General features: G+C 27.1%; 1 protein-coding gene across 4 annotated transcripts; it reads left to right on the top strand.

Moving 5' to 3' along the window:
• The first annotated feature begins 7,559 nt into the window (after positions 1 to 7,559).
• LOC117169304 lies at positions 7,560 to 20,377 on the top strand. 4 transcript variants are annotated; one of them, XM_033355612.1, is made up of 9 exons: positions 7,560 to 7,710; positions 8,223 to 8,463; positions 11,779 to 12,017; positions 14,568 to 14,695; positions 16,737 to 17,027; positions 18,583 to 18,747; positions 19,762 to 19,990; positions 20,064 to 20,171; positions 20,238 to 20,377. In XM_033355612.1, exons 2-9 carry the CDS (start codon positions 8,234 to 8,236, stop codon positions 20,345 to 20,347), a joined length of 1,500 nt encoding a protein of 499 aa, XP_033211503.1. In that variant the 5' UTR covers positions 7,560 to 7,710; positions 8,223 to 8,233; the 3' UTR covers positions 20,348 to 20,377. The 4 variants fall into 4 exon arrangements, with proteins under 4 accessions (XP_033211503.1, XP_033211502.1, XP_033211506.1 ...); XM_033355611.1 differs by having other exon boundaries at positions 16,737 to 17,054; XM_033355615.1 differs by lacking the exon at positions 18,583 to 18,747.
• The last annotated feature ends 5,822 nt before the right edge of the window (positions 20,378 to 26,199 follow it).

Raw genomic sequence — 26,199 nt, 5'->3', positions numbered from 1 at the left:
CAATCAATCTATTTGCGGATTTTCATTTCTATTATACATGTTTGGCGAGGATACCAAAATTTTTGTTCATTGTCACGTATTTTTAAAGGCTTAGGGGATCCTTCTAGAAAGTTACAATTTTAATTTTTGTAACGAAAAAATTTTTTAAATTAAGAATTGTTTATTTCATAGTTACAAATATTTCATTCATCAATTTTAATCTCATTTCTAAGTAGAAAAAGTTTCTTATTGAGAAAAGTTTACGCCGAACACCTGCGTCTAGACAAGGCTCATCTTGAGACAAGTACACGTCGTCTTAGCCAAAACAAGGCTCGACTTGAGACAAGTAAACGCCGTCTTACCTATCGTGATCATAAAAGTAAGACGAAGGCTTATGTCTTGACTTAGTTTTGAGACGCAGCCCGACAACGATGTCTTAAAGACGAACTCAAGTCATCCCCAAGTCGAACTCAAGTCGAAGTAATTTTACTTGGGTAGTACAGATAATTTGAGCTTAAAAATTAGTCTGGGGACGTTTTACTCATAGTTTCTATTAAGGGTTAAAAATATGTTTAATAAAGGATATATTTGTTAATAATATTTATGGATGACTAAAAAAAGTGTCTTGAAAGAAATCCAATACTTTGGATTTATATTTTCTCATTGATGTTTTTTTATTAGAAAATTGGTCATCTATCGTTTTCCTGTCAATGTAGTGTCAATTTGACACCCTTCCATGCCACATAAATTGTTTATGAACTTAAATCATCTTATCCAGTGAAACGTCTGGCCAAAAGATAAATCACTCAGTATCGGTAAGAACTTCCAATAACTAGACCGAGACTTCTAACTATGATGTATCGTAGCAACACAGGTCCCCAAAGTTAAAGTCGATTTGATACAGTAAGGCGTTTCTCTTTTCTCTTTTCTCTTTTTAGCTGTCCTGTAACGAACAGAGAAACCTAACTGATCAACTCACTTCTATCGCTAGGAGTCGTCCATCATAACTCGCAAACACGAGAAAAAATAATTCGTCAGTCTAACGTCCTTGATTTATTCTGAAGAAACTACTCAAATTTTTTTGTAGTTTTTAAGTTTCTATGTCTTTTTATTTTAATTGTATACCAATGGATAGAATTGGATAGGGCTAGAAACAGCTAGAAAATAAAATCTCCCCTCGCCGCCAAACCATTGCCACTTGTCTTCATTCCCTTACTTCGTCTTCCTCTCACCTTCTTCTTTTTTCCACTTCCCCTAATTTTCTATACTTCCCACCACTTCCCACCATTATTACTTCCCCGCCCTTTTCTTTACTACACTCTTCTACTACCCTACCAGTCCTTAAGACTTCCCCATACTTCCTCTCTCTCTCTCTGCTAATTCTCGCACTTACCCTTCTTCTCACCTTCTTCCTTTCTCTGCTTGTCCTACTTCACTCCAATTTCCCGCCCTTGCCTTCTCTTCACGCTCAATCAACCGTATTCTCCTATTTCTTCTCACTTCGCATAGCTCTTCTTCCCGTACCCTTAAAACTGACCCTCCTTTCACTTCCTCTACTGGAAAAAAGTAAGAAAGATGGATGGACAGCCGAAAACTGGACTGAAACTATAATGATTTCTGCTCAAGGCTAATAAACCTCGATTTGACACTGTGAGGCTTATTCTGTTCCCTTTCTAGTTCTCCAGCTACGAACAGAGCTAGCCCAACAGAGTAACATCTCTACTTTTCTTTCCGTAATTCTCCTACCCTAGCTTGCCCTCTTCCCTTCTCACTTACCCTCTAATACTCTACGTCCCATCCCCACCATTACTACTTCCCCCTACTTCAACCTAATTTCCTTCCCTCCCAATTCCACCTACATATCCTATTCACTTATTCCCTTACTTCGCCTTCACCTTCCCCTTACCTTATTCTTTCATCTACTTCCCTTTTCTCTTTTCATTCCATCACTTCCCCTTCAAATCAGTTTTAGCCTTCCAGAGATTTCTTTCACTTCGCCACCCTTTCCTTCTCTTTACTCCTACTTTCCCTACATTCCTGAACCTTTTTTCTTTGTCCTTACTTCTCATCTTTATGCCTTCGACTATTTTCCTCAAATTTTCCTGCACAGCCCCCGTCCCTATTTACCTAAAAGTTTTCCTCCTTTAACTTCACCTTCCGAAAAAAAAGAACAATAAGCGAATGGACGGACACTCGACCAAAAGTATAAAGGTTTCTGTTTGAAGCTACGAAACTTCGATTTGATACAGTGAGACATGCTATTTTATCATTCCAATCGTCATCTCACGAACAGAGTCAGTAGCACGTCATGTATTCATTTTTCAGAAACTTCTCACACATTTTTAAAATTTTCCAAGTTTCTATAGCTTTTCTTTTTATTATGTACCAATTATGTGAAATTGGTTAGGGCAAAAAACTGATAGAAAATAAGTAATAGTATCTTCAAATCCACCCGTTCCTGCTTCTTCTTTCATACGTTGCCTGCTTTCGTGTCCCTCCTCCGTGCTCACCTTATAATGTACTTTCCGTCTCCTCCCTTTCTACTTTCCCCTACTTCCACCTACTTTCCGTCTTTGCGCATTCCCTCACTTCAACTATTCATCATTAACATCTTTCTGCTACTTTTCCTTTTCTCATTCGCTTCCTTTCATATTCTAATTTTTCTACCTTTCCATACTTTCCTACTATACGCGTACTTTCCCCCTCTCTCTTCTTTTAACTGATTCCCTAGTTTTTTCACTTCCCTTACTTATCATGCCTCCAAAACTACCTAGGTTGCTGTTTGGTACTACTAAGCCCCATAAATGAAGGAAACAAATGGTAAATTTATCAAATAGAAGAGGACAAAAATTAATAATATCGGAGGAAAATCATAGAAATGAATAGCAATCAACAGGGCTAACAACTAGTAGATAAGTAATAAAAGCCGATACCATTACAGAAGAGTGTGATTAAAATTAATAAAATAGAAGGTACATATATAGAAGAGAGAAAAATATAAATTGATAAGATCCTGGGAAAGGGATGGGTATAGATAAAAAATTATAGAATTGGATGTCTCAAAATAGATTAAAAAAAAATTAAAATCTACAGCATTCTAGAAAAGAATTATGGTATGCAAATTCATCCAATTCTTAAGACTTACTCCAAATTTCTCGAATATTTATGAAAAAATTATAGTTTATAAACTAAATTTATAGTTTAAGGATACAATTAATTTCCTTTTAAATATTTTAAAATATCAGCTGATTGTCGAAAAATGAGGTAAAACAAGTATCAGTGGACAAATAAATTTTTATCCTACACTATTCATTCGATTTGGACGTTTTTTTTCTAACTTTTGAAAATATTTGTAAGTTTAGATTTTTGGTCAAATATATGAATATATGTTTGTTTCGCAACAAATTCGATATTCTTTTATAAACAAATTAACTAAAAAAAGCTATTTTTTGGATTGTTAAGGTTTAAATCATTAGAATAGTCTGATTATTTTATGAAATCAACTAATAATATTTTTCAAATGGCTCTTCGCTATGACACTTGGAAAATTTAAAAGAATTAATAACTATTTAAACTATTTTCATAAACAAACATAGCGTTTGTCTGTTTCTTACTAATAGGTTCAATTTCGATAACTCTTTGTTACGATATTTTACAAATTTACCATAATTATTATTAATGATTTAAACAATTATTTGTAACACGTTCAGAGTATAGAATATATTTTAGTTAAACAATTTATTTGCTTTGGCTTTGACGCAATAACATTCCATTGTAAGATAATTTAATGTGTTTATTAGGCAGCCATGTAAAATGGAATGCTTCACCTGTATTGGTTTAAATCATTCCAAGCTTTGAAGAAATTTGTTTAAAACAATTGGATACTAATCAAGACCATTCGCCTTAGCAGTTTAAAATTAAGAACTTTATCAACAATTGTTTTTAATCATACCGGAAAAATACGTGTCGTTTAAATTCCTCTGAAAAAGAACATACATATCTCGTCGGCTACCGATTACGTGATAAGAAATTACTCATATGACTTATATCGTATTCGATCCACCACCCAACATAACATTAAAAAAATACAATTACATCTATCATTTCGTCTTTTTATTTTCACATCTAGCTAAAATTATATTAATGAAAAAAGTTTTATAAAAAAACCCCACTTTTAGAATATTATAAATGACTAAAACTTCTTTACTCTGCAATCAAATGTATTAATATTATAGGTCAATCAATTCTCCCTTTCATTAATTTTAAATTAAGTGAATACAAAAATTTTAATTACAAAAAAAATCTTTTTCGAAATTTTATAAAGAATTTAAAAAATGTAAATAATATTTCTAGAAATTCTATGGTCAGTTTTGAGATATGAGTGGAAAAAATAAGCCTGCCAAATTTCATCAATTCATCTGCAACCGTGTTCAATTTCGCGTGTTCACAAAGAAGGGTGCGATATCCGTAAACACACACGCACACGTACACACGCTCCCGTATAGAGATTCGGTCAATTGCTTAGAACATTATATTACCCAATTTTTAATTGAGAGAGGTATAATTAAACGAATAAAATTCTTTTGGATTATTATTATTACAAAGTTTCCTCTGTGAGAAAGCAAAAAATGATCAAATATATAGTAAGTTGATAGAATAGAAGAGGATAGAAATGGATTACATCGGAGAAAAAGGATAAAACTACCTACTAATCTATAGGGCTGGCAATATATCATAAATAGTGATCATCAATAAGATATGGTACAGTTTGATTAAAATTGATCAAATTAATGGTAGATCAGTAGATTAGAAGAAATTTGAAGCTAATAACATCTTAGAAATGGGATAGAAATGGATTTCACATGATAGGCTTTGAAATTGATTAAAAAAATTAAGTAATATAAACCGATAACACTCGGGCCCAGAAGACTGCAATAAAAATGGATAAAATGGATTGAATGTTTAAAGAATAGAAGGGAATAGATTTCGATAACTTCCTGTGAAAAGGATAGAAATGAATAGCACCAAATAGGGCTGGAAATTCATGGAAAATATTTAACAATATAGACATACAATGACTTTCCATTTGAAGAATTTTTTATAATTTCTTCGAGACTCTAAAAAAAAATAATTATATAAAAGCATTATAAGCAACTAAGTATATAAATAAATAATTTTAAAATATAAATATAATTGAATATATAAATACATTGTAAACGAGTAATTAATTTATTTACTTAAGGTAGAAGACGACGTAGAAAATTACTTTAGGGGACTTTAAAAATTTAAAAGAATTTCAAAAAACTTTGTAGGATTTCCCAAAATGTCAAGGTATTTTGAAGAATATCACAAGATTTAAGGGATTTTATAGCATCACTAATTATTTTAAAGGATCTATGGGATTTTAAAATATTTAAACTGCTTTAAGCTTATAATCAGATTTCAAAGAATTTAAGGACATTTATCAAATGTAAATGTATTTCGAAAAATTTTGAAAGGTTTCCAAAAATTTTCAGAGATTCATAGAGAACATTGGAAAATAAATTAGGTGAAATATAATTTTTTTCTAATTCTTTAAAATTCCATAGAAATTAAGGTATTTAAAGAAATTTTACAAGATTAGAAGCATTTTTTTAATCTACAAAGATTTGAAAGATTTTAAGGGATTTGAACGGTTTTTTTAATGATCGTATGTATGTATTATAGTGATTTCTTATGACTTTCAAAGATGAGATATTCAGGGATTTTAAAGGATTCCAAAATATTATAAAAATTTCGAGGTATTTTAAAGAATTTTCTACGACTTCCAAAGATTTCTATGAATTTTACAAGATTTTACCAATTTTATTCATCGTCAAGAATTTTAAGGATAAAAATTTCTAGGGATTTGAAAGTGTTTTTACACAACTTCAATGAGTAAGTTTAAATTATTTTAATTATTCAAGAAATTCCAAATGCTTTCTGCTCATTTAATTCAAGTTTCACGACATCTGAGAGATTTAGAAGCGTTTTATAGGATTTTCAAATATTTCAAGGGTTTTCTAGAGAACTTTGGAAAATAAATTGAATTGAATTAAATTTTAAAGAATTCTCAACAACTTCAACGATTTCAAGCGATTCTAAAGTATTTCCACAAATTTCGCGAGTAATTTAGAGGGTAAGATAAATTTTATTTGATGGATTTCTACGTTTTTTAACGATTTTGTTGGATATAAAGAAATTCACAAAATTTCGAAGGATTTTAAATATTTTTTTTTCATTTTAAAGATTTTAAACAATTTTAAGGGATTTCAACAACGAATTTTTAGGATTTCTAGGAAGAGATTTCTTGATTTAGTCTATTTTATTTTTAAGGGATTTAAAATGAGATCTGACTATTTCGAACAGTTGTACAGGATTTAAAGTATTCTATTGAATCTGTAAGGATTTTAACGTTTTTTTAGGGATTTTAATGGATTTCAACGAATTTCTAGAGAACTTTAGGGAATCAAGAATATTTTATTTTAAGGGTTTTCTACGAATTTCGAAGTTTTTAAGCGATAAATAGGAATTCAAAAAAATTTCAAAGGATTAAAAATATTTTAAATTATTTGAAAACATTTCAAAAAATATCATAGGTTTTCAAAAAATGTAGAGGGAAGTTTAAGGAATAAAGAAAATTTTTATTTGAAAGATTTTTTACGTATTTCAACGATTTCAATCAATAAATTTTTTGATTTTTTAATATTTCAGATTATTAATAGTGATTTCAAATAATTTAAGGGTTTTCAAAAATGCAACAGGATGTCAACAATTTTTTTAAGATTTACAGAGAGCTTTTCAAATATTTCTCTGTGTATTTTCTCGGTTTTAAGGGATATAAAGGAATTAAATAAATTTCAATGAATTTTAAGCAATTTAAAAAGATTTTAATGTATTTTAAGAGATTTAAAAAATTTTGAACATTTAAAGCGATTTCTTGAGAATTTTAGATAATGAATTACATTTTTTTAAAGGAATTTTATATGATTTATAACTATTTAAAAGATCTAGAAAGAATTAAAAAGGAGTGGAAAGCTTCTTCGACGGATGCCTACTTATTTTAGCACATTTCAAATAGTTTTTATTATTTTATAAATATTTATATGGTAAGGAATAGATTTTAAGCGATTTGAAGTAAATCAAGAGAATTTACAGATTTTTGATGTGTAAATTTGATTATTTTTCATAGTTTTTTTTTAATACCAGATAGTATTATTAATAATATATAAGTGATAATAATTAAAAACAAAACATAATCTGCCGTTAACAAAATAAAAAGATTTTTATGTAAATTACCTTTTTAAAGGTACTCAGCGCCTATACACTTGTGTTTTTACAACCTCAAGCCTTGATAGAAATTAATAATACCCTGGGAAAGGGATAGAAATTTATAGGAACTTAGAAAGAAGAATTTAATGGTAAATTACAGTCTTTTTAAGTTGTAACAATTATTTTCATTTTTTTCATTCATTTCTCTTTCTATTCAGAAAATTATAAATTACTCTTTAGCTTTACCCTTTTTTTTATTCTTGCTCAGATCCCTCTTTTGTTTTAGCCTGTCAAACCCATTATTTTTTAACGTTTTTTCTCTTATCACAAATCAACATTCTGATAAAGTGGTCGATGTTGTCAGTACTTCGCAAAAATATTGAAGACCCTTGGTTGCTTGAATCACACTAGTTCTACACACAAAAGCACAAAAACGAAGACGTAAGTACTTCTATTGTCCTTCCTTGAATACATTTTTCTGGAAGACAATAAAGTATGATAAATCGATATCATTTTCTTTTGAGAGAAGAAAAGAAATAACACACGATTATATTTTCTTTTCAATGGTGCTGAAATAAAAAGATTAGTTCCTTAATACCCTTCCTTTGAAAAATTACCTAACATCGGTGTAGGTTAAAACTGTCATTTTTCTCTATTTTGTAATCTGTTTTTTTTTTTTATAAAATTAAAGACCAAATAACCGAAAAATAATGCATAATTTCTTTAATGATTATTTTGTAAAATTATCAATTTCGTCTAACTTTGATCATCATTCTCTTTATATTTGATCCACCCCAAATCGATACTCGTTGCACCATCTCTCCTCTTCGTCAGAGACTAGCTCGACTCAGTCGATGAAACTTCGGTTGATATCGAAGTTATCGATTTTCAGAAATAAATTTTCACTTTGAAAAATATTTTCTAAATAACTGAAAACTCAATACTTTTTTCAGTTCTATTCAAAATGTATACCCTCACCTGCTTGCAAGTAGCCTACGAATTTTTAAATCGAGAATGGATGTTTTTAATTTACGGAGAACAAAAAGAAACCTGGTACAAATATTTAAACAACTGGATTAAGCGATGGTACTTGAATATCTTGAATTCAATCAATTTCAAGATTGATTATCGATTTCCTACTCAGAAGAATTATCGATTTCTGACTATAGTAATTATCATGAGCCTGGGTGCCTTGTAAGAATTGTGAAGTATAACATATATATCTTAAACAGTGATGGTTAAGTTACTTTTTCAAAGATATTAGTGTTCGTTATCGTTACCGTTAAAAAATATAATTTTTTATAAGCGGCTTTTGCAAAAAATGTTCATATCGTTACTTTTTTAGTTACTTTAGTGTTTTCGATATACTGGCATCATCTCAAATCGAGAGTAAAACTAAAATTTGAGACGAAATAAAGATAAGACAGAATTTAGAAAATATTAAAGAGATTTTTTATATATTAAAATTTAAAAACTATTTAAAATGTTCCTAGGAATCTGAAGAAAATTTTTGTATTCTCTTAAAACCTTTCGAAATTCGACATTTTGTTTTGATTTGTTGATATCTTCTCAAGAATTAAATAGTTTTTGAAACTTTAAAAAACTTCAACATTTTCTAAATATGTTTTCAAATACTTCGATTTCTTTTTTAATTCAGAAAATTTTTTTTAATCGCCTTAGAATCTTCCAGATGGCTTTTGAATAACTTTTCTCAAGGTCTAAATTATTCTATAATCTTTTTAAAGCTTATAACATTTTAAGTATCTTTTCAAATAATCGACAAATTTCCTAAATCTTTTGAAATCTTTCTAAATTTTTAAAAATATCTTAAAATATTTTAAATTCTTTTTAGACGTTTTGAAATCTTCAAAAATTAAAAATTAATCTTTTAAAACAAAACAAAATTCATTTTTTATGTTCCCGGAAATCTTATTGTATGTACCGGTAATTAACTATATTCGAAGTTTTTGTCCATAAATTAATTTTTGCTTTTCTTTGAAAGTTTGAAAAAGTTTAAAAATTATATTGTGGCAGCAAAATATTACGAAGAGAATTAATTTTCCTTATTAAAGAATTATTTACAATCAGAATTTCATATTTTAAAAGCGACATTTTTTATCAAAACATTTTTTACGCCCTAAGAAATAAGTAATAGGTATGCTTAGTTTTTATAAAGAAATTTAATGACTTTTTGAACAATAAAAATATGCAAAATTTAGAAAAGCATTCAGTCATGGTGAGCATAGGTCAGAGAAATCGTAAAAATTACGAAACATTCTGTGGTTTTGGAAAAAAAATCTTGCAAAAATCAATCAATTTCTATAAGAGGACTTTATATCAATTTTGAAGATGATAATTGTGAAATATTTCAATTTTTATTTGAAATTGTCTTTTTCGCTTACAAAAGATTGTATGTTAAAAATGTTACAATATTAAGACTCTGTTCTGTGAATATTAATGGGAAAGTAAAATAACAAATTGGTGCGGGGACGATTTAGAGAATTGTTTAAAGCAACCTTTGCTCTCATCCTAAAAAATATTATGCTGAGTAATTTATTTGCTTCGTATTAGTATTTTGTAACAGTTGTTTCCTTTTGACGAATTTATTTGTAGTTATAGTTTTTATCATTTAGTCTAAAATTTAATAATTTTGTTAAAGACATTCGTTTTAGTACAAAATTCAACCATTTTGTGGAAAAGTGGTCTTTTTGGGTTGAAAATTTAACTATTTCGTTGAGAATTCGTTTTTTCATTTAAAAATTCATTTGTTTTAGTATATATTTGATCTCTTTAAAAAAAAAGCAGCTGTTTAGTTAAAAAATTATCTCCTTTTGTTGAAAATTGAACTACTTGTTTGAAGTTTGAAACATTCTGGTAGAAATTAATTATTTTGGTTATAGATTTATCATTTCAGTTAAAAATTCACCTATACGTTTGGAAGTTTTTTTTAGTGAAAATCAATTTTTTGACTGAAAAATTAACCTATTCTACCTAAGGATTCATAATTTTAATTTAAATAATATTTTCTTGAAAATTTATCTTTTTCAATTGAAGTATTAACTGCTTGGGTAAAAACGGAATAACTTGGTTGAAAAATTATTTTTTGTTTGTTTGAAAGTACATTGCTTTAGTTGAAAATTTAACTATTATGTTAAAAAACATTTTTTTTGTTTTAAATTAATTTTTCAAACTGAAAACTGAACTTTTCCATTTTTTGGTTAAAGATGCAACTGTTTGGTCAAAAATTAATTCTTTTGTAGAGAATTCTTCTTTTTAAATTAAAAATGCCAAAACTTTCGGAAAATTTGTATTTTGGCTTGAAAGTTCTATCATTTAGATAAGTTTTTGTTACATTTTTGGTTAAAAATTCACATTTTTCAGTTGAAAATTTAATCTCTGTTAGTTTTTTTAGTTTTAGATTAATAATTCAACTATTTGGTTAAAAATTTAACTAGTTTGTTAAAAATTATTATTTTTTATAAATATGAACCGTTAGATTTTTTGTTGAGAATTGAAATTTTTGTTGAAAATATAATTTTCTGATAAAAAATTCACCCTTTGCTTTGAAAATTGAACTAATGGGTTGAAAATGTAAATAATTTTGGTTGAAGTTTAATCTATTTTTTTTTTATTAAAAATTTTTACATTTGGTTGAATATTCATCTTCGCAGGCTAAAAGTTCAACTATTTAGTTAAAAATTTTAATATTTTGTTGATAAATTGTTTTTTTTTCTTTTAAAGTTCAACTATTTAGTTGTAAACATTTGGCTAAAAATTAATTTTTTAATCTTTTAATCTTTCAATCTTGCTCAATCTTTTTTGTTTCAAAATTCTACTAGTTAGTTGAAAATTCATCTTTGTAGGTAGAAACATTCAGTATTTGGCTAAAAAAGTCAACTATTTTGTCCAAAATTTAATTATTGTTTGAAAAGTCAAAAATTTCGTTGAAATTTTCAATTCAAGTTTTTCAATTCAACTGCCCTCTAAAGAGTTAAATCATTTTGTTGAAAATGCAACAGTTTTTGGTTGTAGGTTAAAACCTCCACAAATTGGATACAATTTTTACCATTTTGTATAAAATTTAATTGTTTTGATAAAAATTTAGTAGAAAACTCCCTTTTTTTGGTTGAAATAAATAAAATTGAAATTAAAAAATATCAATCTAAAACTGTTTTATTCCGTTCATAAATAAGGTTTCTCTGTAAAAATGTTACAAGATCAGGAAATGTGAAAAGCTTTTCGGCCACACTAGCTTAACATTGAGACTTTTTCGTTCATTGATTTGGCGAAAATAAAAAAAAATGTTAATAAAATAATAAAATGTGTTGATTGTCGTACAAAATACTTGTAAACTACAATCCAAAAGGAACTAAAAACGTAAAGATTTGTATAGGCACTGTTACCACTACCCTTACCAAAAAAATTTACTGCTTAAAAGGAACTTGTTATTTTTCATCACTGATCTTGAACTTGTTTCGCAAATTGTGTCAGTAATACAATCCCTCTTAGTTTTGCAGCTTATAAGATAATAAAAAAATTACAATCGCTTGAAGTGGTGAAGAAGTACGTTATGGAATTTCAATGGTGGAGAAATGAAAATTCCAATGAGATGTCTCCGGCTTTTCACGAGAATAATAATGAGAGTGCTGAACTAAAAGAAGATTTTACCTTGGGGACCTCTTTAACAGCCATCGTAAAACCCACGATTCGAACGAGCGAAACATGGGAAACCGTAAAAGCAAAAGACGGTTCGCTAATTGAATGTTTATATAGTTTCATTAAATTTATATAATAACTAGCCATAAACAGAATATGTCGACTAAGCAGGATGATGATGAAGATAACATACTGCCAGGGCTGCCACAGACCAGCGTACTGAAAAGTTTGAAAAAGTCACTAATTTCAGCTAAACGGTAGGGTGGATTGAAAAAAATTACAAATCTTATCAGTTCAAAACACATTAGCACTGTCCTTTTGGGTTACAATTACAAATGAATCAATTAATATCTCGTAAATGTTATTTTTGTTTCTTAATCTGCATATTAAGCCTATTTTTTACCATTTTTTTAGATTTTTTATTTGAATTTATATAGGTGAAGTTTAGCTTTCTATGGAGACCTGAAAATGAAAAAAAAATCTAGAAGCTCTAAAAAATCATAAATACAGTGAAACTCTTCTATAGCGCCGATTTTGGGGCTGTCGGTGGGTGGGAACTAACTTATTATAACCAGCTCAGCTTTGGTTTTTTCATTCATGAGTGCTCGCCTGGTTGACAACCGCAGGCCCCGCGCACCTCTCGCACCCCGCGCAGCTCCTGTTACACCTACCTGCAGCGCGGCTTTAATTCTCGGAAGGGCTATAGTAGGGAGGGCTATAGTAGGGAGGGCTATTAAAGGGTTTCACTGTAATTGTTTTTTTCAGCATGAACAACTTTCTTATGTTTAAAATGTACTTTGAAAAAAATTCAGAAAATCAGATCGTTCAAAATGACTTTTTTAACAATCTGAATTTCTCAGTCCTAAAGGCGTTCTCAATTTATGAATTTTTGTTTTGTTCCACCCTACTAAACAGTTCTGTAATATCAAAACAAAAACTTATTTACTTAAAACTTTTGATTTCATTACACATGTAATTTATCAGTTTGCATTAAGTGCATGTGATACTTAAAGTTTCCCCGGCTTTTTTCCACAAAAATGAAAATTTTTAAAAACTGAATTGGGAGATGCTATAAAATATCATAACGAACGTCCCCGGACTCTTTTTTGAAGGATGATAACAAAAAAATTTATTGTGCTAAATAAAAATTTTATGCATATGCATTATTTTGAGGTTACGTCGTTTTCCATCTTTGCCTTTTCGATAATCTGGAAATTATTTATGAAATGAACTTTTTTGATTGCCTGAAAACAAGGTTAGTTCCGGGAGATTAGTTACTATGTTTATCTGTAAGTCCAAAGTTTTCGGCCAAAAATATTGTGTAGTTTTGAAGCAACGCTCGGGTGAATTGTAACACACATAACCTCGAAATATACACGCACGTTGTTCGCAATATTAAAAACGTTTTGATAAAAAAAAAAAAACACAAAAAAAGGTGTGTGGGGACGTCCGTTAGCATGATCGCTATCATTTTCCGGATTTTGAAGGCAAAATATTTCTTATCCTAGGAAAAAGGCCGAGGGAATCTAACACTGAAAAAATCGATACTATTTCCTAAGCGCTATGCAAATTAATCGCATTTTGCTAAATTAAAACATTTTTTAGTTCACCTACAAAAAAGTTTGTAGGGACGTCCGTTAGCATGTTCCCTGTCATTTCCCAAATTTTTAAGACAAAATATTTATTATTCTAGAGAAAAAGCCGGGGGAATCTAAAACTGGTAAAATCGACAATTTTCTAAGTATCACATGCCCTTAAGTAAATCAGATGAAATTCTATTGCCGAATTCGGATTGAAAATCAAGGTCACAATTGCTACAATAAATTTCACCAGTAATGTTCAGGCAAATTTTAATTACTTTTATTACAAGCTTAATAAATAAATTAAATTTTAGCATTGCATAATTCTCAGCCAAAAATGCTTTCCAAATAGGACAGATAAGCTGATTTTTCACGAAAACAAGGGATTTTCTGTTAAACAAATTATTTTTGACAAACCAAATTTTTTTTTCGAAATATATAGTTCACTTCCCAATCAAAGAGATGAATCCACAACCAAAATATATTATTAATTGTCAACAAAACAGGTGCATTCTTAAAAAACAAAAAATGAGTTGAAAGTCTGGCGCTGAGTTTCTCTAAAGCTGTAGTAAATACCTCAATTTTCAATAAAATAACTAAATTTTTTACAAAAAAACTTTCAGATCAAAAATAATTTGATTTTCTTATTGACTTTTTTAGAAATTAATGTCGCATTTAAGAAAAAGAAAACAAGACTTTCCGAAAGTTTCTTAAAAATACGGGAAAAAACAGGAATTCTTTTTTAAAAAGGGACACATAAAGGAATAGGGGAAAGAGTGTAAAATGTGATATGGAATAGCATAAATAGATTACTATAAATGTCGTACAGAGATAGTTAAATTTTTTTGTAGATAAAATTTAAAATAAGATGGAAAAAACGGACCAAAGTGGCATTTCCTCGAGAAAGGACGATAGTGACTTTTTACTATAAAAAGTGACTTGAAAGAAGACTTGAAAAAAAGTTAATAAAAGTGACTTAAGTGAAAATGTGGCAGCCCCGCATATTATGCGATTGAATTTGAGTAATGAACATTCTCATTAATTGTTTGCACATTTTATCAGATGAAAGAAATTATGGAAATGAAAATATTAGTTTAAGATTAACCCCTTCACAAAATTCGCTGACTTTGTCCATGGCTGAAGATGATTCTGATTCGATTAGGATACGAGGGAAAGTGATCAGTACCATGGTAACAAAAATTATTTATTCAATCAAGATTTGGTTAAAATGATTAGATGAGCAAGGTCCGTGCTAACTTTCTAGATTCTTTACGATGCCAGTAAAGTAGAAATTCAGGATGACGTCATCTAAAACATTATATAAACTTAGCACGGACACGAACCACTTTTTTCACCTGCTAAAATACACATAAAGAGAATTTTTTATTGAAAACGAAAAAAGATATGAAAAAAAAACTAAAGACAGCTTATTAAAATAAAATTATATCATCAGAGAATCCGAATCCTAATATTTATCTTTTCTACATTTTTTCTCTCGTATAAAAACGTAAAAAAACCACTTTTCCCTATTAAAATTGAAAAAAACTGAAAACTGAACATTTCGATTTTTAGTGATTAAAAATGAACCTCTTAAGAAATGGCTCCTTTGAAGATTTTGTTTTAGGCGGAAAAAGGTTAAGATCCGATAAAAATGCAAACACCATAAAAATTATTCTTTATTTTCTATCTAGGATATCTTATAACTATTTTCAGATAAAAAAACGACATTTTTACCTGAGCCGTTCTATAAAAATTCAACTTTTAGTTTGAAAAAATCGAAATTTCAAGTTTTTCTTGAAAACAAAGCGGGATGTGAAAAAGGTCAGGAAAGCAAAATTGTTTTTGAAAAAATTGAAATAAAAGGACCCCCTTACTAATTTTGAGTCTCATTTCATTTTGTGCTTTTTAATTACATTATAAATTTCTTATTTCTTGTTTAAAAAAAATACTTCAAGTAGAGAAGTTGGAAATGAACTAATATTTACATTTTTTAACACTAAAAACACAGCTTTCTTCGTTTCTGAGAAAAAACTGAAAAATAAATTTTTTCAAAAACAGCTTCAGTGAAGAATTTGTTTTTATCAAAAAAAAGTTCGAATCCGATACAAAATGCGGAAATCCAGAATATATCTCACTATCTTGTATCTATCTAGGATATCTTATTTTTCGATAATATGAAATGAAAAGTTTTCGCCAGAGCCATTTTTAAAAAAATCAATTTTTAATCTCAAATAATAGACATTTACAGTTTTTCTCGAAAACGAAGCATGTCATGAAAAAAAATAAAAAAACAAAAACTGTTTTTCGAAAAAATTGATATAAAACCCACATTACTAATTTTGAATCCCATTTCGTTTCTTTTTAAACTTTATCTTTTTAATTTCATTATAAATTTATTCTTTTCTCACTCAGTTTGCTTAAATCTAATGAAATCGAACATTCAAATATTGCAAAAAATGAAGCATTATTAAAAAATGTTAAGAAGGAATTGTAGAAATTTCTCCCGGAAAAAATTTTTCTTTCCAGACTTTTTTTCTTATCTCTCTTCGTATCGGAAAGCTGTTTTTAGATAGTTAAATAGAATAGATGTCTTATACACATTTTCTGGTAGAAAGAAGATTGACCAAAAGCTGTTTTTGAAAAAATACAGTTTTATTTATTTTTTAATCTAAGCCTCATTTTAAGCCTGATTTCGTTTTTTTATCAATTTCAATACAAATCCTTTTTTCATGTTCTCAATATAATTATTTTAAGTAAAGAAAATGTATGAATGTGCTAACGTCCACATGTCTTGTAACACTGAAAACTTTTTATCATAAGCAGATAACATTATTAAATTACATAAATATATATGTCTCTCGTTTAAAGCTGTTAAGAACAATTTGTATCTATTAAAATAAAAAAGTATAGATTTTCGTGAAACGAAGTGAGATTAAAAAATATTAATTTAATAAATTATCCAATAAACAATTGTTCTCGCTTGAAGTTTTTATTGTCTAAAATTAAAAATAGAAATATTTAAAATCGGTTCCAGCGAAGATTTCTTTTTACATTTTTTTTTCTTTACCAAGAAAAACTATCTTTCTTTGGCACCTTTTTGTAAGCATAATTTTCACTTAACCATGCAATGAACCAGAAACTTAGCTAAAATTATAAAACAAAGATGACCCTTCAAAATGGTGACTCTATTATAGTTTACACAATTTAAATTTCCGTAAATTATTTTTCCAGAGGAAGATTTTTGAGAAGAATTCGCAAAATGACGTAAAACCACTGGTAAAATGTTCTTCATCACTTTACGTTGTAACTAGTAAAGATTCTTTAAATACAGAACTTCGTACAGAATACATTACTGAAAATTCAAAATCCCAACTTAAAGGAAATCAGAAGAAAAGAATGAAAATGGCTGATAAAACTAATAATAATCTAACGTTTGCTGTTCATGAGTCGAGTTCAGTTTTTGAAGTGGATGATGTAATTTCAAGTGTATTTGAAGATACAATGAGCCATTATCAGTGCTCGGTGTGTGCACATCTATCACCTGATATAGTAATTATGAATCATGAGAATGATCAATAATTTCCTTAGAAGGCTCGGATTGAATAGAAGGTTAAACCAAATTTTAAAGATGTGAAAAAACAGTATCAGACACTAAATAACCGAAATAATAACTTTATTTGTTTAGGAATATAGAGTACATGACTCTTACTGATTTTTAAATATTATTTTTTCGTTAAAAATAAACTTTAAATTTAAAACAGTTTTTTAACAATAGTCATTTAGCTTGAAGGATTCCAAATCTTGGAACAAAATATTTCTTCCTGAATTTTTCAGGTTGCCAAATTCGAATATTTCAAAAAGAGAGAAGTTTATAATTTACAAAATTTTAGATTCTATTATTTAAATATAAAACTATTCATTTCTTAGTAATCCAGACTTCGAAGCGAAAATTTTCCTGAAACAGGATAAAAAGAATGATTTTTCAGGAAAATAGAAGATTGAATTCTTTTAAATATATTTAATATGGGTACAATATTGAATTCAATAAGGAATGCTTTAAATTACTAAGATTTCAAGTCGAAATATATTGCATTTTCAACAAAATAGTCTAATTTTCAACCAGAAAAGACAAATTTTTAACCCAAAAACCAAACGAATTTTTTTAAGGACAGTTGACTATTTAACAAAAAAAGATTATTTTCCACCAATAAAGATGAATTTTGTAACTAAGAATTATGATACTTCCACCATAAGAGTTGAATGTTCATCCAAATACTTGGGTTTTAAGGCAAAAAGATTAACTTTGTAGAAGACAGTTTAATTATTATCAGCTTGAAAATTTAAATTAACAACAAATAGATCGTTTTCATCCAAGAACTATGAAATTTTAACCAAATAGTTGAATTTTCAACACAAAAAATTAATTTTTCATTAAACCGCTGCATTTAGAATCAAAGATTTGGAATTTCAATCAAAAGAGAAAAAATTTCAAAAACAAATAGTTGAACTCATAACCGTAGAATTTGCATGTCAAGCAGACCAATTTTTATAAGGCAGTTAAATTTATTAATTTATTTCAGATTAAGTGAAAAGGCGAGAAAAAAGGAAAAATGAGAATTTTCTTGAAAACAGGGGGAAAAGGGCATTCTTTTAAAAAAGGGGAAAAGTCTGCAATTGAATTTAAAATTAATAAATTTTAAACGTTTTCGCTTTGAATACGCATTCATGCAATTAGAAACTGTTCAATTACAAATGCTATTAATTAAGAAGTTTCTTAGTACGAAGCTTTAATGGGAAATCATTCAATTTTTAACGTTGTAAACTAAAATGGTAAATGTTTTTTTAGTTTTGAATTTCAATTTAAAGGCTTCATTGTAACTGAATTTGAAACTAAGTATAGCGAATTTCTGAGAAAAGAGGGAAAAAGTAAATGAAAAAGTTTTACTTAAATAAGTCGCAAAAAGTCGCATTCAACAAAAAAATCGGTTATGTAGAAGAAGTCTTACGATCCAAGCTATACCTTACAATTTTATCGAATAATACAGAAGCTTGACGATAATAGAAATATTTTTATTAGCCAACACATCATAGAAATTCCTCTTGTGTCTCGGGACATTTTGTGGAACGTTTACCCGATCTTGATTTATCGCCTATACAAAATCTTTCACCGAAAAACAGAAGTCCTAATCAATCATTAAAAAAAGAACTCTATGATAAAGAAGTTCAAGAAGCGGAGTCAAAAGTAATTTTTTATTCATTAGAAATCACGATTTGGATTTTTTCAATTAGAAGGTGGCCGTTTTAGACTAATAAAAAAATCCCGGTTTTTATTTGAAGTAATAAAAACTGAACTCTAAAATAAAGCACTCTTGAATTTTAAATGTTCAAAATTTAAATCTAAACCTTTTTTAAATACATTTTTTTATTGAATCGCCTAATAATTTAAACATAAAAATTCAGCTATAACACATTTCAATTTAACAATTGTAAATCAATGCAGTTGAACAGCTAAATAAAAAAAGAAATATTTTTTATAAATTGTACGGTTCAAAGGTTTTGATTTAGTTCAAAAATATGAATCACGTTAATATTCTCAATCCCATAAATTGAAGAATTAATCAGTAAATGACTAAATATTAAATAAATGTTCTTTTTATTAAATATAAAATGCAATGAGTTGACAGTAGAATCTTTTAGACGAAACCAATATTTAATAAATAGTGAAATCTTTACTGTACTTTTTAATGCTTAAAGTACAGTTTAGAATAAAAAAGCATTAATAAATTTATATTTTTACAGTTGATCAAATAAAATTTTTTTTATTAAAAACCGACAACTTGAAACGCTTATAATTTTTGACTCTTTAAGACATCATAACTGCATTTTAAAACTATTTAAATCAAAAATGTAAGTTTCAAAATAGAAAAAGAAAATAGAAAATCTTTTAGGTAAGCTATTGTATATTCCCGTATTGTAAATTGAATATTATATTTCAAAGGGATAACAATTGAACTTAAATTTTTTTTAAATTTGGAATCAAAGTTATTTTTTCTGTAAACAATTTCTCAAAAAAAAAATGAAAGATAAAAAGAATTTTCAAATTGCATCATGTCGTAATTTACAAATGTATAAGATTTCCGGGCCAAAAGTAAATTCACTATCATTTTCCGAATTTTTCTAGTCTCAAAAAATTCCCGGTCCAGCGGCCATCCTGAATTACAATCAATTTGTTACTTAAGGTGTAAATATTTTACAGGATACTGGACAAGGATCCAGTGACCAAAGATATTTTTCAAAATCTTTATCAAGCAGTCCAAGACGCTCAGAAAAGTCATTTGAAAAATTTGTACCGTGTGTTGATTACAAAATAGGTTCTTTTGGTGAAAAAACAATAAATCGGATGCACAGTAAAATTCCAAGACGCAATTCTTCTTCAGAAGAAGAAGCTACATCTTTAACGAAATCGGAAGCACTTGAAATTGCAGGTAAAAAAGCATAAAAAATTAGATTATCTTTCATTAATCACTGCATTAAATTTTATGCATTCTTCATCTTAAGGCTCAAAAATTCCAGTGCCTTTGAGAAAATGTCAAATTAATAATTCTGCAGAAATTAAACTACATGATACACCAAGAAAATACTCAATTAGAACAGATTACAAAAAAGGTAATTCAATTTATTACAAGTTGGAAATAACAAAAAATAAAACTAATTAAAGTTTTGTAAATGTAGAAACAAAAAGAGTAAATTATTTTGGATCAAAAGAATCTGAGCAGTCGTTAGAGAAATTTTTACAATTGGAAATAGCAACAGGGTGTTTAGATCCCTTGTCGAAAATCTAAATTGTATTTTAAATTATATAAATTATTATACTAGAATAAATTTACTATCCATTTGTAGCTGCAGTTATAATTTTCTTTAGATGCCATCCATAAACTAAATACATTTTTTAGAGGGGGGGGGGGGGGTATATCGATACTGTTACGTAATATTTTTAACAAACCATCTTCATAGGAAATTTATGTGTCCAGAATTAGAGTATATATCTTTAATCTTGAGTAATTTTACAATAAAAAATTGTAATGACGTTATAAAATTCATATCGGAATAAATTTACTTTGATTTTATTTTCATCATCCTGCAAGAATAAGAATATTCATATGGAAACAATTTTTTTTTACAATTTTTGGAATTTCTACTACCTGCAAATTCATTTAACATTTCTTAAGTTTATTGGGCTAACCCTAAGATATTTCAAAAGATTCCAATGGATTTCATACGATTTCATAATATTTCAAAGAATTTTTAAGCATTTTCAACAAAGTTCACGGGATTTTGTTATATTTCTTGAAAATTTAGATATTTTAATCGATTTGAAAGGCTTTCGGTAAAGTATTTAAAACCATATTCCAGGATTTCAAAGCATTTCATAGAACCTCAAATATTTTTTGGGAGATTTCTAAAAGATTTTGAGCTACCTTTAAGTTAGCTTCAAGCTACCTACCAAGAAAATTGCAAAAGCTTTAAAAAATTGCAAAGCATTTGAAATATTTTGGGGGTATTTTAAAATAGTCTAATAAATTTTCCAGAGATTCACAGGAAATAATTTCGGAAAACTTGAAAGAATTTCATAGGCCATATCAGGATTTATCATATTTTAAAAATTCTAAAAAATGTTTATTAAACGAATTAATAATTATGGATGTATTCTAACCACTTAAAAATGGTTAAAAAATCAGTTTTTGTGGAATAGTTTTCTACCATGAAGGTGACACAGATTTTTATACGTTAATTAATTTCAGGAGGTTTAAAAAATTCAATAATTTCACAAAGACTACAGAGATTTCACAGATTTTACAGAGATTCAGAAAATTTATAAAATTTCATGATTTAAAATATTTCCAAGATTTCACAAAGATTTTCAAGATTTTACTAAGACTTAAACAATTTGAAAGATTTTAAATATTCCGAAGATTTCAAAAATATTTCAATGATTTTTCAAAGAGTTTAAAAATCTGAACGATTTCACAATATATCAGAAGATTTCAAAAATTTGAATAATTTTAAAAAGACTTCAAAGTTTGCAGTCATTTGAAATATTTTTAAGGCTTAATTAATTACACAAAAACTGCATATGTTTGAAAGACTGTACAGAGATTTGAAACCTTTCATAAAGATTTCAATTATTTTATAAAGACTGCGGATATTTGCAAGATTTAAAATATTTTTTAAATTTCTCAAAGATTTCAATGATTTGACAAACGCTAAAAAATTTTTAATATTTAAAAAGATTTTAAATTTTTAAAGTATTTCTAATATTTCACAAAGGATTTAAATGATTTTACAATTACTTCAAAAATTTGATATTTGAAAAGGTTGAAAAAGACTTGACAAATATTTCAAAAGATTTCAAATATTTCAGATTTCAAAATATTTAATAGATTCTTAAATAATTCAAAACATTTGAAATATTTGACAGATTTCACAAAGATTTTAAAGATTTAAAAAGATTTTAAGAATTAAGAATATTCTAAAAGGTTTTAAACATTTCAAAAATATCAGAAGATTTCAAAGAGTTCGCTAAGACTTCAAAAATATTTTGCAAAGAAAGATTTTGAAAGAAAGATTTCATAAAGACTTCAGAGATTTGTAAAAAATCAAAGATTTAAAATCTTTCAAAATATTTCATACGAATTTCAATATTTCATAAATTTCAATTATTTTAAAAAACCTTCAAAAATTTTAAAGGCCTCAAAATATTTCAAAAACGTCAAGACTTTATTCAGATTTCTTAAATTCCATAAGCTTTTTAACAATTCCAAATTTGAAAATATTGCAGAGATTCTAAAATACTAAAACATATTTTAAAAGATCTCAAAGACCTTAAAAAAATTTAAATATTTGAACGATTTAACAAAGATTCCAAAAGACATCAAACATTCCAAAGATTTAAAATATTCTAAATGATTTAAAATATGTCAAAGATAATAAGAAGATTTCAAATATTTCGAAGATTCCGAAAGTTGTCAAACATTTCAAGGATTTTAAAAGATTTAAAACATTTCAAAGATATCAGAAAATATCAAAGATTTTAAAAATATTTCACAAAGACTTCAATAATTCTACAAACTCTTGAAATATTTAAAAGATTTCAAAGACTTTAAAGATTTAAACATTTCCGAGACATCAGAAGATTTCGTAAAGATTTCAAAAATATTTCACAGACATTCATGATTACACAAACCCTTTAAAAACATCAATTATTTCACAAAGACTTTAAAAACGAGAAAGATATTCAAGATTTCGGAAATATTTCGTAAGTGTTCATAAGAATAAAGTTAGATTTTTCGAAATAGAAAGAAATGAAATGTACATCAAACCGGTTGGATTTCCCTGAGCTATTACAATTTTAAAATGAAAATAACTTATTTTTTGTTTGTTTGTTAAAAAATAATTCCAAAAGCCAAGTCCGATCTTTGAAATTCGATTTATTCGAATATTTGAACAAGTCGAATTTCGAAGATTCGACTTTCCTTTTAGATCCATTTTTTAACTAGCAAACAAAAAATAAGTTATTTTCACTTAAAAATTGTAATAATTCAAGGAAACCAAGGCGCTTCAATGTACAGTTAAATTGTTTTCCATTTCGAAAAATCCAATGTTCCAAGCGTGTCGAAATTTGTATTAAAAACTCGAATAAACGACCGCACACCTCTAAATTTTAATGAACTTACAAAGAATGAAGAGAAATATTTTTAATATTTTTAATATTTCATGAGATTTTCAATATTTAACAGTTTTCTTATCATTTCGAAAAGATATCATTGATTTTGCAAAGACTTTGAAAAGTTCAAAGATTTTAAAGGTTGTTAATATTTCAAAAAATTTCCAAAATATTTCAATAACAACACAAAGACTTCAGAGATTTAAAAGATTTCAGAATATTTCATGCGATTTCAAGTATTTTTCAGATTTAAAGGACATTAATGCTTTTAGAAAATCTTAAAAAATTTGAGATTAAAAAAAATTCAGAGATTTCAAAGATTTCACCGAAACTTCCAAAAATCGTAAGATTTCAAAATATTTCACGCATTCAAAAAATTTAAAAATATATCAGGTAATTTCAAAGATTTCCAAATATTTCAGAAAATTTCAGAGATTTCAATGATTTGACGAAGACTTTACATATTTAAAAATATTTAAAATACTTTAAAGATTTCAAAGATTCTGATAAATTTTTAACATTTCCAAGATACCAAAGATTTCACAAGGATTTCAAAAATATTTCATCAGACTTCAATGATTACAGAAACTCTTCAAACATTTAAATGATTTCAAAAAGATTTAAATGATTTCACAAATAATTCAAAGAAAGATTTCAAAACATTGTAAAAATTTCAAAGATACCAAAAATGTAAAATATTCGAAATATTTTATAAGATTGCAAATAGTTTTTTGTTTCAATGATTTTACAAAGATTTCACTGTTTTCAAAAATTGAAAATATTTCACAAGGACCTCAATGAATGAACAAAAATTTCACAAAGATTCTATCAAGATTCCAAATCATATCATAAATTTAAAAAATATTGAACAAGATTTCGAATAGTCCGCTTGGTTCAATGAATTCGCAAATTTATTAATAATTTTACACAGATTGGAATGGTTTTACATATATTTTAAATATTTCAGAGATTTTCAAACATTTCAAGCATTTATAAGATTTCAAAATATTTTCAATATTTAGCACATGTAAATGATTTCACAAAGGTTTGAATTATTTTGAAATATTTGAATGATTTCTCATACATTTAGGAGATTTTGCGAATATTTCAAACATTTTAAAAATATTTCACAAAGATTTCAATTACTGCACAAAAATTTCAAAGATATAAAAATGTTAAAAATACTTTTAATATTTCACAAATATTTTGAAGGGCTCAGAAGATTTCAAAGATTATAAAAGATTTAAAACGTTTCCAAGATTTCAGAAATTTCGTAAGGATTTAACAAATATTTCATCAGACATCAATGATTACACAAGCTCTTCAAGGAATTAAACAATTTCAAAAAGATTTGAATGATTTCACAAATAATTGAAAGAAAGATTTTTAAATATTGTAAAGATTCTCAAGACACCAAGAATGTCAAATATTCAAAGTATTTCATAAGATTTCAAATATTTTTTTGTTTGACTGATTTTACAAAGATTTCAATGATTACAACAAATTTTCAAAAGATTAAAAATATTAAAGAATTATTTCAAAATATTCTATAAAGATCCAGAATGATTTCATAAAGTTCAAAATATTTAATAAGACTTTTAATGTTTCGCTGGTTTCAGTGAATTCACAAAGTTATTAATGATTATAGACAGGCTTGAATGATTAAAATCTTTTACATAGATTTTAAAGATTTCAAGCATTTATAAGATTTCAAAATATTTCAAGATATTTCCAACATTTATCACATTTAAATGATTTCAATGATTTCGCATTGATTTGAGAGATTTGGCAAATACTTCAAATATAATAAAATATTTTACAAAAACGTCAGAGATTTCCATATATTTCAAGTACTTTTAAAGATTTCACACAGATTTTAAAAATTCCAAAAGATTTCAAAGATTATAAAACATTTAAAACGGTTGCAAGATTTCAAAGATCTCACAAAGATTTTAATGATTTCACAAATAATTGAGAGGAAGAGTTCAAAATATTTTAAATATTCTAAATGTTCAAAATGTTTCATAAGATTTCAAATATTTTGCAGGTTTCAATGATTTAAAAAAGATATCAATAATTTTACAAAGATATCAATGATTACACACAAATTTCACAAAGATTTCAATAAATTTCAAAAAATTCACGAGGATTCCAGTTATTTTACAAAGAACTTAAAAAATTCGCTATGATATTAATAATTTTACAGAGATTTGAGTGGCTCGACACAGATTATCACGATTTCCGAGATTCTAAAAATTAAAAAAAATTATAAGCTTTCAAAATATTTCATACGATTTCAAATATTTAGCAGATTTAAGTTATTTAAAAACAATTTCACAAAAACTTCCAGATTTCATAAAGATTTAAAACGTTTCCAAGATTTCAAAGATCTCTCAAGGAATTGAATGATTTAACAAATAATTAGAAGAAAGAGTTCAAAATATTATTAAGATTTGAAATATTTTTCTGGTTTCAATGATTTAAAAAAGATATCAATAATTTTCAATATCAATGATTACACACAAATTTCGCAAAGATTCCAATATATTTCAAAAAATTCAATAATTTCACAAAGACTTCACAAGAATTTCTGTTATTACACAAAGAACTTAAAAAATTATTGTAAAAGATTCTATAAAGATTCCAAAAGATTTCAAACATTTCGAAATATTTCATAAGTTTCCCAATATTTCGCTTGTGTCAATAAATTCGCTAAGATATTAATATTTTTAAAGAGCCATAGGCGGTTTGAGACAGATTGAGATTTTAGAGATTCTAAAAGTTTTTAAACATTTACAAAATTTGAAAGTATTTCATAAGATTTAAAATATTTAGCAAATTTACATGATTTTAAACCCATGTTAATGATTTCGCAAATATTTCAAATATTTCAATGGTTTCACAAACTTTCATGATTTAAAAAGTTCCAAAGAGATTTAAAAACGTACAAATGTAGTAAACCTCAAAATG

Source organism: Belonocnema kinseyi, chromosome 3, assembly GCF_010883055.1.
Source record: "Belonocnema kinseyi isolate 2016_QV_RU_SX_M_011 chromosome 3, B_treatae_v1, whole genome shotgun sequence".
In the NCBI taxonomy this organism is placed as follows: Eukaryota; Metazoa; Arthropoda; class Insecta; order Hymenoptera; family Cynipidae; genus Belonocnema; species Belonocnema kinseyi.
The sequence above is the reverse complement of the archived record's forward strand: the minus strand, read 5'-3'. Positions and strand labels throughout refer to the sequence as shown.